At 47.0% G+C, this 12858-nt stretch overlaps 1 protein-coding gene across 2 annotated transcripts in view; it reads right to left on the minus strand.

Moving 5' to 3' along the window:
- The window catches only part of IGF1R (insulin like growth factor 1 receptor), a 290959-nt gene that overhangs the window by 39911 nt on the left and 238190 nt on the right, over positions 1 to 12858 (minus strand). For both annotated transcript variants that reach the window (XM_023651179.2, XM_070267776.1), the window contains exons 6-10: positions 11536 to 11750; positions 9411 to 9537; positions 7861 to 8099; positions 5323 to 5490; positions 4909 to 5113 (exon numbers count right to left, since the gene is read on the minus strand). In XM_023651179.2, the coding sequence (XP_023506947.1) occupies positions 4909 to 5113; positions 5323 to 5490; positions 7861 to 8099; positions 9411 to 9537; positions 11536 to 11750 (954 nt within the window). The remainder of the gene's footprint in view (positions 1 to 4908; positions 5114 to 5322; positions 5491 to 7860; positions 8100 to 9410; positions 9538 to 11535; positions 11751 to 12858) is intronic.

Below are 12858 nucleotides of genomic sequence, written 5' to 3' on the forward strand. Positions count from 1 at the left end.
AGAATCATCACACAAACTGCCCCCTGGCTCCCAGAGTGGTTGCTCGATGATACTGAGGAGCACACAAACATCTTGGCCGCCCCTGGCATCCTGGCTGTTTCATCACAGTGTTGGTGCCGTCCGGTCCACAGACCTTATGGTTAAGCATTAAAGGTAACCAATCTACTGGCCAAGCTAAGATTGATTATGGGTGAGGTGAGAGGTGAAGTGTGTGGTGCAGGCCCCAGAGAGAGGGGGCAGATGGGGCTCAAAGGCCTGTGACGGTGGCTTCTTTGAACCCCTGACTCTGGATAAAAAGTAAAGATGCTGGCAGTGAGCACTTGCTTGCACCCCCAGACCCTCCTCTCTGGGGTTCCCGCTGACCCTCCTCCTCCGAGGCCCTAGGGTCTGTATTTTTCACACTCTTGGAGGTCTTTTCCAGCCTGGCCTTGGCCCCCACTCAGCAGTCACCACCTGCGGCCTCCCCGAGGCCCTGCCATGAGAGGGGCAGTGTCACTGTCACGGATTTGAGTAGGGCTCGGAACAATAGCTACAAAAACAGGACAGCAAAGGGGATGCAGAAAGTCACTGAGGGAAGAATGTCTGCACCCAGAGGGCAGATGAGGCAGTCCAAAAAGCTGGAGGGGGGACTCTTCCAGTGGCTGCTTTCATGGGATATGGAAAAAGGGCTTTTTGGCTCCCTCAGAGACTTTAAAAACAGGTTGCTAGCATTTATGGAACCAATAAAACAGAAAATGATAGTAAGCACCCAGACAAAGAAACAGGCACCCTCAGGTAAGCCACAGGAAACGGTGGGACCAGGGTGCTGTTCCTTCCACACTAGGCGATCAGCCAGCATCCCCCATCCTAGGAATAAGCAAAGGGCGGGGAGCAAATGGAACAAATCTCATCTGAGAAAGAAAGGTAAGAGCATGAGGAAATGAGAAAGCCTAGAAAATGAGAATGCTCTTCAGCTCTCACATAGGGGAGAGAGAAGTTCCCACAGGGAGTCAGGCACCCAGGAAGCCATTCATGCTTCAATGGATACCCAGCAGGCTCCCCGTTGGCCCTCATTCACCCAGAAGTGAAAAACCTGGAAGGGGAAAGGAGAGGGCTTAGGGAAGGGTCCCTGGCTCCCCAGTCTGCCCAGCCCGAAGATTCTCCTGTAGGAAACACCGTCACCACCTTTGTGCAGTGACACACTGGGACCCACCAAAACTATGGACCATTCAACACAGATATGCTCATTCCACCAGGCAGAACCACAAGGTCAGGGTGTGTATTAAAGGCCCCGCTGCATTTGCTTTCACAATATTGGGGGAAGAAGGGCTAGGAAATGAGGCTGATAATTCCCCATCCTCACACTCTACAAACGAACCAACCTGCCTGGAAGGGAAGGACACAAGAAACCACACTGATTGCTAGGGAGACCTTTTTTTGATGCCTAGCAGAACTAATTTCCTGCTTTCTTTTCAAAATCAACACAACACACAAAACTAACACAACATCCACTTGCATCTATAAATAAGAAGTTGCTTGGGTTTAATCCACTGCAAAATAATACTGTGTTAAAACCCCTCCCACAGCCTCCACCCACTTACCTGGGATTACACCATTAAGTTCACTTTTGGAGACAGCAAAGCTGCTACTACTGATACCAAGTCAGGGACTGGAGGGAGGGCAGCCACACAGGACATTATCAGGAAGGTACGGGGCAAGCAGAGCGGTCCCTCCATGGTTCTTTATTAACAGCCACATTCCCAAATGGTGTGACCAACAGCAAATATTATCACCACTCCCAGCCCATGATACAACCTACTCCTATGGGAAAACCTTTTACTCATCAACATCTGTTGAAATTTCAGTTATTTAACCCAAACTATGTGACTTAAAATACAAAGGCAGTGGTCAATGAAAGGCACTCACCACCAAATATTGACTCCAGAAAGTAACTTACAAACTCTAGCTTCCATCCTACTTCAAGACATATGGGACACGATGGACAATGTATAACACACTAAATCTGACTTGACTGGTTTTAGCCCCCAAATAAATTGTTGTTAGAATGAATTGAAAGAAATAAAAATCGTCTTTGGAGAATTGAGTTGTAACACAGAAAACCTTCCTTTATGATTCAGTCATTCTGTCACCTGGATACTCCTTTCGTCCGAATTTTGGTGGCAATTGTGTGGCTATCAGATTTATGCATCAGTAGGAGGCATGAAAAAAACCATGAAGTTCTCATAAACTGTGGCCTCTCATCATGGGCAAAATATGGTATCTATATCCGTCCCATGAAAAGAGAGACTAGAAGGTGGACTTGTCTTAGGGAGAGAATGTCAGCGACGGATGCATGCATTCGTCAGGGGGAATTTAGCATAGAGGAAACTTCTTTTGAACTCAACAACATGAACACAGTGCATTAATAATATCTGAGTCAACCACAGCTCTGTCTACACATCGCTTGATCTTGTGTTCCACATCTGATGAGAAAAAAAAGGCACTGTCTTATAACTACAAACTGAAAGCTAGGGGCCTTTTTAGCAAAACCTTTCCAAAGCCTGGACTCACAGCCTGAACCTCTGGCAGGTCAGTGGGACAAGAAAGCAACATAGTCAACAGCCTTTGATGGAGAATAAACGGACAACTCCTGCCTAGCCAGTTTGGGGCGCTCTAAATTCACCCTTGCCTGTGTCCACAGGAAGTAACACTGGCTGAGCCTCTGCTGGCAGTGGGGGAATGGACCATGCTGAGAAGCAATGCCACGAAGGAAGGAGCCTTGGTGTGTGGGAAGCAAGGGCCAAGTCCCAAATAGATCCTTAATTAATTAGGATGTTGGAGAAGTCACTGGAATTCTAGTTTTTAAACATCTTTGAGCTCTTTTCGTCCTCAAACTTTTTGATTCTTGAAACCACACACGATATACAGAACATCTGGACTAACACTTGAACCGAAGCCCCATAATCTGTCAGCAAACGGGAGATGTCACCTCTCGGTTCAGTGGTTTTAACTACTCGAGAGGACAGAAGGGGCAGAAAGCCACTAAGCAACGAACAGCTTCATTCTGAAAAGGAAATAGTGCCTCCAGCTCTAAAAGGTCTGTATTTCCTATTTGGATGATTTTTCAAAGTAGGATGGCTGTCTCTGACTATTACACAAACACCAGGAAGGTCACTTGATAGAAAAAAAATGTCACTTTAAAAATCATTTGTTTTACAACCTAAGAAAGCCTTTAAGGGCAGAGTGACTATGGAGTAAACAGAAGCTACAGGCTGCTGGTGCCTCTCAGGGTCGGGGAGCAAGAAGAACGGTGAGACCATGCCGGGCAGAAGGTGGGCGGCTGGGCACCGTGGGGATCAGGAACCAGTGGCTCGTGGGCACAGTGCTCGTCTGAATCCAACTCCTCTGCCCAGATTTCAGGTGTGAGGTTGTTTCTAAATTCTGCACCATCATCTTTCAGGAAAAAAAGGGAGCTGTGGGCCCCCACTCTGTTTCCCTCTCCTTTCCCAGACATTGCAAGGCTACCCTGCTGAACTTTCCTCTACTTTTTTTTTTTTTACTATTTTTTTTATTGTGCTAAAAATTATAAATGAAAAAATATATAACAAAATTTTGCCATGTTAACCATTTTTTAAAAATTTTAACTTTTTTTTTGAGGAAGATTAGCCCTGAGCTAACATCTGCCGCCAATCCTCCTCTTTTTGCTGAGGAAGACTGGCCCAGACCTAACATTCGTGCCCATCTTCCTCTACTTTCTATGTGGGACGCCTGCCACAGCATGGCTTGACAAGCAGTGTGTAGGTACACACCCGGAATCCGAACTGGTAAACCCCGGGCTGCTAAAGTGGAATGTGTAAACTTAACCACTGCACCACTGGGACAGCCCTGTCATGTTAACTATCTTTAATGTACAATTCAGTGTCATTGATTACATTCATAATGTTGGGCAACCATCACCACTATTTCCAAAATTTTTCATCACCGTAAACTGGAGAAGCCCTATATCCATTAAGGAATAACTCCCCGTTTTTCCCTCCTCCCAGCCCCTGGTACCCTCAATCTACTTTCTGTTGCTATCAATTTGCCTATTCTAGATATTTTATATATATGGAAACATACAATATTTGTCCTTCTTTCACTTAGCATAACGTTTCAAGGCTCATCCATGTTGTAGTCCATGATTCAGAATCTCATTCCTTTTTTTGGCTGACTAATATTCTATGGCATGGATATACCACATTTTGTTTATCCATCATCTATGGATGGACACTTGGGTTGATCTCGGCTTTTGGCTGCTGTGAATAGTGCTGCTTCGAACATTTACTTTCCTCCACTTTTGTCCCCACTTGGCAGAAACTGAGACTGGAGAAGGGGCTGCTTTACTTTGAGAGGCTGTCTTCTGCACTGCTTCCCAAACCTGGTTGTCAAGGATGCCAGTGGCACTTGGTTCTGTTTTGAAGTTGGGCCCCTTTCAAAATTGTGACTTTTCTCCCTCTTGCTTTACTCGTCCTTGGCCAGATGAGACGGGCAGTACGGAGAAGTGGGAGCAGCAGAAAGGGGCTCAAATCTCAGCTTTTACCCACGGGGCTCCATGAGCAAAAGCAGGTGGTTTCAGCTCTCTGAGCTTCATTTCCCCGTCCCTATAGCAGAGAGCCCACCTGCCCTCTGCAGGAGGCTATGCGACTGAGAGGCAGCTGCACCTGTGAAGCCGCCGTCCCCAACAGCATGTGCCCCCAAGAGCATGTGCCCCGAGCCCCCTTCCCCTTAGGGCAAACCAGTTTCCACAGGAACCACTTGACAAAACTGATATCCTATTTTGTTGTTCCCTCCTTGAAGGCTACTGAGTCTTGCCCCAAGGTTGCTGATCTACAAACTACCAGGGTGGAGAGACGGCACCAGCCTGGAGACATTCTCAAATGACAGTGGTACCTGGGCACAAAGATGGAGTTGTGCAGGAAATTCTCAAAGACTTTGCGGTACTCGGCTTCCTCCTTCTCGGCCTGCTTCTCGGCTTCGGTTTTGGGGCAAGCACAGCAAGGCCCTTTCTCTCCACCACACACTTCGGTCTTGGGATTCTCCGTCACCTCTTCAACATCAATGGTGCCATCGGCATACTTCCTGATGGGGATTTTGTCTGCTCAGAAGAGAGAAGCCCAATGAGAGTGGAAATGAAAGCCAAGTTACACAAGCCTGAGAGGAAAAATAATAGCCGTCAGCACCTTCAATCAAGAACGTAGCTGGTTTGCAAGGAAGGGTTTAAACTGATATGTGTAATGTCGGGGCTTGCATACGTTCAGACAATGGGAGGTCACAGTTACAGGGCTCCCCACCTCCCATCTTTACCTTTGGAGCAGTAATTGTGCCGGTAAAGGTAGCTGTCCTGAGGCTGTCGCTGCCATCTCACGATGTAGTAACTCAGGTTGCCGTTGGGCAGAGAGGGTGGGTTCCACTTCACAATTAGCTGAGAAGAGGAGTTTGATGCTGAAAGAACATCCAGGGGGATGGAAGGAACTGGAAAAGGGGACAAAGGACAGTTCAGAAAATGGAATGAACCCAAGACCCGGGTTCTCAGGTCCTCAACACAAACCAACAAGGAGCTGAAAGTTTGACCTGGATAAGAAAACAGCAGTGAACACTGAAGCACAAAATGAAAACTGAGCCTTGTTTTGAAACAGTATGGATTTAAATGCCAACATTTCCCTTTATAATATCTATTCTCAGGTAATCTCTGTGAAAACAAACATTACTGAGCTGCAAATGGAAAAGGTTGTGGGGGCACACCAATGTTAGAACGGAGGACTTAAAACCTACAGCCAATTCAAACACTCGACTTTTCTCATTTATTACAACTGCCATTCTCCAAAATGTTCAACGTCGGTAGTTTTAGCAAGTGGTAAAACTGACTTGCACTTCACCTGAGAATTTTGAATCTCTGATAAAAATGGCAAGAAATCAAAATGCAAGGAGGAAGTTAAAAAGGAGCAAGTTAAAAAGGAGCTGGAGCGTGTGTGCATGTGTGTGTGTGCCCGTGCACATGTGTGTAAGTGGGCTTGGAGGAAAAGGCAGTGTAAAAGACCTGGAAGTCTACAATTCTACAGTCACGCGTCAATGGAACGACAGAGACACAACTATCAAATGCAGTTTAAAAACTCAAATTTCAAGCAACGGACTCTGTTACCAGCAAAAGAATATTGATTTACAGGCAAAGCTTCACTTACTGGTAAGTAATCTGGTCAAGCTTTATTTACTACTGCACCCGCCCCCAACCCCAAACCCAGAGCTGATCTATATATAAAGGGAAAATGCATCCCAGGACCACTGAAATCTTACTCTCATTGGGCTCACAAGAAAACACCAATTTTGGTGGGTTTTCCAAAGTGCAAGGGACACCTCCACTGTATGTCACCTAAGCAACATGGTCATCCAAGACGCTTTTAAAATTTCAAGGGGGTGAACAGGTTAAGGGTGCTTTAAGGTACATGATATTATACACAAACTTCTGAACACCTGTAAGGAATGACACTTTAGGGGAAAAGTCGTAACTAATGCTAGCTTTTTCAGGGGAAACATAACCACTGGATGCTCGGCCACTTCCAGGTTTCCAAAAATAAGTCTTTCAGAAACAAACAGGTTACCCCTGGATGTTTCAGTGGTAAGTGTCACAAACAAGCAGAGGCAAAGGACCAAGTTATCCTTTGTTCCCACCACTTGTAAAGACAGGGACCAAAACATGGTATACTGACTCAATTTGTACAGTGCTTTGTTTTCTATCTTTGGGGAAGGCAAAAGGTTTCTTAAGAATTTGTCATAATAGGGTAAGATTCTCATTTTTCCTGAACTGGCTACAGTAAATTGCTGGGAAGCGTTACTTCCAAATTTTAGGAAGAACAACTTATTTTGTTGCCTTTGAGCCTCTGCTACACCACCCCACATCCAGGATCAGAAGCCTGTGCCAGATTTATTTCTATAAACACTTTATGGTCAGTGACATAATCGTGGCCACTCACAGGATCATGGAGCCGGAGCACGGGAGGGGAGGAGGAAGCAGGAGTACACAAGCAAAAGGTTTTCTCCACCAGCACTTTCTCCTCACCCACTGTCATTTAAACTTATTTCGTGCTAGCTTATAGCTATTTTAAAACAGCCTACCTGTTCTAACAGCGGCCATCAACCCAAAATGTTTATCGGTGTGTTTAAAAATGACGTGCATTTTCCTACTTCTAAACTGGTTTTTATATACTTGGAAAATATACAAAATGTTTCCTTTCATTAGCTCCAGATTCTGGAGTTGAGAAATGAGGTGGTTTAGAAGATGAAGATAGAGGAGAAGGAGGAACACTTTCATCAGTGAATACTCTGAATGTCCACCAAATACTGTCGGACATGTTCCAACTTTTGTTGACCTCCTTGGAACCCCAGCTGCTACAGAACTAAGACGGAAAACCAATGAGCCATGTGAGGTAACGGGAACACCAATCAGCATGTTTTCAGTTCCCAGAGGTTCAACTATCAAAATAAACCAGAAGGGCAGCCATAGGGGGCTGTATCCTAGCTGGACCTTCCAACCAAACCCACCTAGGACCCTGGAGGACGTTTAAAAGGCAGAGAGCGTGAGGCCTATTGGCCCAGGCAGACAGACAGACAGACGATGGAAGATGGTACCAAGTCCAGAAAATGGGCCGGAAGAGCCTAGGGTATTGGGAGTGGGAAAAAGAATGTGATACGGTACTATAAACTGACAAGACAGACAAAAGACAGACTGGCCCAGGACAGAGAGAGACAATAGGCACATTCACTGTGAGCCCTATGACTACATCTTGTAATAAGTAAAAACAGTGAGCTCATGAGGAAGTATGGGATGGCGGGGCGGTGTGGGGATACCTGAAGCATTGGTGCGAATGTACAAGATTTCACTCTTGGCCCCACGAATGTGGTCGTTCTCTACCATGGTGAGAGTCACGGCCTTGACGTAAACGGCGTACTGCGTCCAGGGCTTCAGCCCGTGCAGTAGAATGCCAGGCTCGACGTCCTTGTTGGGAGGGAGGTCCACATCCACCATGTTCCAGCTGTTGGAGCCACAGGCATCCTGCCCATCATACTCTGTGACGTTTTTAAAGGGTCTGAAAGACAATCGATAAAGCTCAGAGAATGTTTTAGGGCCCTGACATCAAAGTTCCCAGAAACCTTCCCCAGGGGCCTAGCACATCACACTTTCTATAATGGGAATTCTAAATAAAACAAATGATCAATTAGATTTTTATAGAAGAATAAAATTAAGCAACTGGACCACAGTTACGTATGTAATTGAATACTCTGCCCCAGAAAGAGTAAGTTCTATAGTTACTGGGATTGAAAACACTGCTCCTTAAAAATATACGCAAACTCTATTTTCCTCTCTTCACCATTAAGAAAAAACAAGCAGTCATTTAATGCAAACATCCAGCTATTGATAAAGGATAACTTTTGGAGAAAAATGACTTTGCTACAGAAAAACAACTTCTAAAATATAGCTTCCAAAATCTAATTTGCTCACAAACAATTCTGATTACTTAAGTATCTTCAAATATTTAGTTTCCAGATTGTCTGAGAAACTAGCATCAACTCCTTGGCGAAATGACTAGCCGACATTGCCAAATGGTAATGTAGGACTATCAGAGAGAAGAGAGTATTTTGCACAGATGCATGGATGGTCAGGAATTCTGTAACTGTCAGATGAAAGGGCTGGACAGCCGCTGGCTTCTGAAACAGACATTAACATATCCGTCCCGGTCAGCGTGATGGAAGACCATGAGTGACCCCCATATACAGGAACACTGAATGCCTAATAATCCTGAGCCCCACTATTTTCATCACTAGGACCCTTCCCTGGGCCCCAGGTCCAGCAGGAGAAAGGGTATCAGCTGCTGTCACTGGTGGCTCTGGTTCCAGCTCTGGGGAAGGCAAGCTCCCAGGAAAGAGACCTACGGGATAAGGAGGGTGACTGAGTAGACTGGGAGAACCACCTGGATACAGGAGGCAGAGGAAGGAGGTGGAGACTAAGAAGAGCTGCCCTCTGGAGGAGTAAGTCATGGCTGCTTAGGCAGGCGAATGTCATCGGAAGGCTCCAGAAAAGCCCCCAGTAGATTTTATGAGAAATCATGAAAGGTTCAAGACATGAAGGTCAGTCTCTCCATTCTCTCCTTCCTTGTCTGGAGGGCTCATGACCTAGAGCAGAGGGCCACACCCTGGGAGGGGCCCATGTATAGAGGGACATGAGTGAGATGCTGGACCTGTCCAGTCATCGCTTCAAGGGGAGCCATTTCCCCCTTTGTAGCTGGCACTGGTGGTGATGGACATCACATGACAGCCAAGGGAGGCGATGAGGATGAAACAGAGACCTCCCCACCCACAGCCCTGCCAACAGAAGCGTGTCACCAAGCACAGAAACTCACGCCTCTTTGTAGTAGACAGTGAAGCTGATGAGGTCCCTGTAGTCAGGGGGCCGGTAGCGATGCCAGGTTATGATGATGCGATTCTTCCACGTGGTGGTGGAGGTGAAGTGCAGGACATCACTCTCACCTGGGCACAGGGGCGCACAGTGAGTGACAGAGATCAATGTTCTTTTCCTCCATATGTCTGAGAAGTTGCTTGTCCTGCACTATTTCCCTCTTCTCCAAAGCTGGCTGTGCACGCTAATTCCCCTTCTAGACTTCTCAGTGGCTTTCTTATCCTACTAAGGACTCAAACACTACTATGTGGAGCTCCAAGGGGCTCGCTCCTTTGTTTTAGTGCACTTGGGTGCACTGGACGTGAACCTGTGGGTGATTCTTTACATGGAGAAGGACCGCTTAACTGAACAAGGTAGCCTTATCTTTCTGCGGATCCCTAAGACGAGGGCTAACGAGAGGACCAAAGAAGGTGAGAGTAGACCTTTACACCAGGCGGAACCTTCTTAGGTATCATGGCACCTTTCTGCAGTTGTGGATATCTGCCTGCCCTTGTGCAACCACCAAGGACAGGTAACAGACCAGGCTGCCACAGAGCGGAACTTTCCCTAGTCTCAGCTTGGGATCAAACTGGAAGGACACAGGCATGACTAGCACTGACATACAATGGGGAATGAACCAGCACTGACAAGACAATTCATGTGGTGAGGGCTTCTGCGCTCTGAGGGAAGTAAGCCTTCGCTGGTGAGGGGACACTGCCACGAGCCCCCTCTTGCTCCTCTGACTGGATTCAAACTGCATTGAGAACCAGGGAAGAACTGATGGCTGCCTCCCCACATGGAAAGCGAAAGTCTCCTACGAATTGTCCTTTCCCTCTTATTTGCCTGAATCCCAATGTGCACGCAGCAGGTGAAGCAGAGAGGCTAAAGGCAGTTAAAAACTGGAAGTCTGTGGGCAAAATGTGCTGGACTGAGATCGGAGAAATGTTGCAGTTCCTGCTAAAGTGTTATTTAGAGAGAAAACATGATTTTGTTTTCAAGGGAAAATAAATGGCTACTGTAGTCATAGTCTGACAGGTCAGCCTGGCTGACTCTAAGGAGGAGAATGCTTTGAAAATGCTCTGACACATCCGTGTCTGCTGCGGTTTGAGCAGGGAGTGCAGCAGGGGCCGCGGCGCAGACCGCGAGGGAGAAGGCACTGGCTGTGAACATGCTCTCCAGCTCTGCGTCGGGTTCTCCCCTCTAAAAACTCTTTCTGAGCAATGTGAGTGTCTGCCGGACAGACCCAGACAGCAGGGAAACAAACCAAAGTCAAATGGCTATCCTCCCCCTACTGTGCCTGTGAGTGTGTGAGTGTGTGTGTGTGCATGTCTGCAAATCATCCTTGATCATATAAATTACTCCATTTTTTTCTAATACTTTCCCTTTATTAAAAGCCCATGATGGAGAGACAATTTACTTTTATAACCCCACCCTGCCAAACAGAAACCGACATTTTTAAAAGCAGTTCTATATACAGGGTTAGACGAAAAACGCACTGTTGTATCTCAGATATAAGACCTCAAAGTAAAAGTCGTCTAACCAGTGTGAGATTATAATTATCTTGTTCTAAATTTAAAACGCAGTATCAATTCAGGGAGGCAGGCTCTCTCCATCTTTTTCACGATGTGGTAGGAGCAAGGAGGAAGCTGAGCTAGAGACAAGGACTCGCAGCCACGGGGGCTGGGCTCATAGCTGAGCCCCTTCTGCTCTCAGGCCTCCCCTCCACTCTGCGGGAAAGGGAGGGCCGAACTCACTTCCCCCAGGCCTGGAAGGAAACCCTTCCCTGAAAAGTACTCTGACTGTACACCTGTGTGTAAAAAGACATTTAACTTTTTGCATTTTGTAAGCCCTCCTTTAAATCCTGAGTAAGAACCTATTTATAAATAGTATATAGACGCTAAGGGAAGTTTACAAACACGAATCTGTCATGGATCTTCCCACTATTGCCTTTGAAGATACACATGTAAGAGCAAAGTGTTGGTCAAGGAGGCCTTGTGTCCCTCCAAGTAAAACAAGGAGGGGGCCGCAAACAGAAGCCACGCTCTAGATCGGCGGAGGGTCACTTGATGAGGACCCTTGGGTTCACTCACAGGAGGCTCTCTCTCCGTTGTTCCTGGTGTTGATGTCCCCTTTGCTCTGGCGCCCTTTAGTGCCCGTCACTTCCTCCATGCGGTAAATTTCGGAGACACACAATTTGGGATTGAAAGCGAAGTACATTTTCCCAGCTTTGATGGTCAGGTTGCGGTGGTCCCAGTCCCACAGCTGCTGTAAGTTCTGGTTGTCGAGGACGTAGAAGGAGTAATTCCTAGAAGCACAAAGACCCGCATCAGCACCTCTGCCCTCTTCCATCACCCACCCCAGTCTGCTGGCCATCCCCCCTCAGGTCCTCTCTTCATGTGCCTCCAGAATACAGTGCCTTTGCCAATGAGAGACTTAGTTATTAATGGTATATGAGAATGGATAGTTACTGTTAACAATGGCAAGAGTATGATTCAAGGACAATATACTGAAATCGATAAGGTGCTAATTAATGATCTCTATTACCAATAAATAATGCTTCTCACAGTGGAGGATGTTACTCACATCATCCCCTAGAAATGCCTTTGGTTATTTCTCTCAGAGCAGAGTATGTACAATGCGCCTGAAATCAGTCCATGGGAGAGCAGACATGCTCTGCTACTCAACTGGAACAGCTTACAGATTTGCTGTAGAAAAGTCTCCCGCTATCCTTGGCGGTAAATCCCATCTGCCAGCAGCAGCATATAATGGGACAGGGAGACAGACTTGGTGGTGGTGAATCCCTCCGCCAGATTCACCCCACCCTGAAAAGCCCCAGCCTCAGTCCCTGCAGAAGGTGGGGTAGGAAAAATGGCCCCTGATGGGCAGTCCTCCAGGGCCAGCCATCCAGGCAACAGCGACTCAGTGTCCAACACAAGTTTAGTGTGCAAAGTGTACAAAGCTTGTTTTCAGAGCGCTGAGCCCCATCCCCAGAGTTTCTGCTTAGTAGGTCTGGGTGGGCTGAGAATCTGCATTTCTAACCAGCGCCCAGGTGATGCTGACACTGCTGGTACTGCGAGCACACTTGGAGAAGCTCTGGTCTAACAGATGCTGAGCACCAATGAGGGGCTGGAGGTCCAAAGCCGACCAAGTCAGATGTGGGTCTTGCCCCTAGCGGATGGACACAGAAGCAGCAGACCCAGCTGTCCACTGAAGGAATGATGAAAGGGCAGCCAGCATTGGCAGCAGCGACCTCTGGCTACCTGGAGAGAAACCCATACCTGGGGAGGCAGTGAGCAGACAGCTATAGCTTGGGGGTCTGGAGAAAGATTCTCGCAGTACACCGTTTTCTATAGGTCCCCCAGGAAACCAGGCAGACAGGCCACGGCTGCCCACCTGCGACCTCCGTGCTGAAA

Source organism: Equus caballus, chromosome 1 (genome assembly GCF_041296265.1).
Source record: "Equus caballus isolate H_3958 breed thoroughbred chromosome 1, TB-T2T, whole genome shotgun sequence".
Classification (NCBI taxonomy): Eukaryota; Metazoa; Chordata; class Mammalia; order Perissodactyla; family Equidae; genus Equus; species Equus caballus.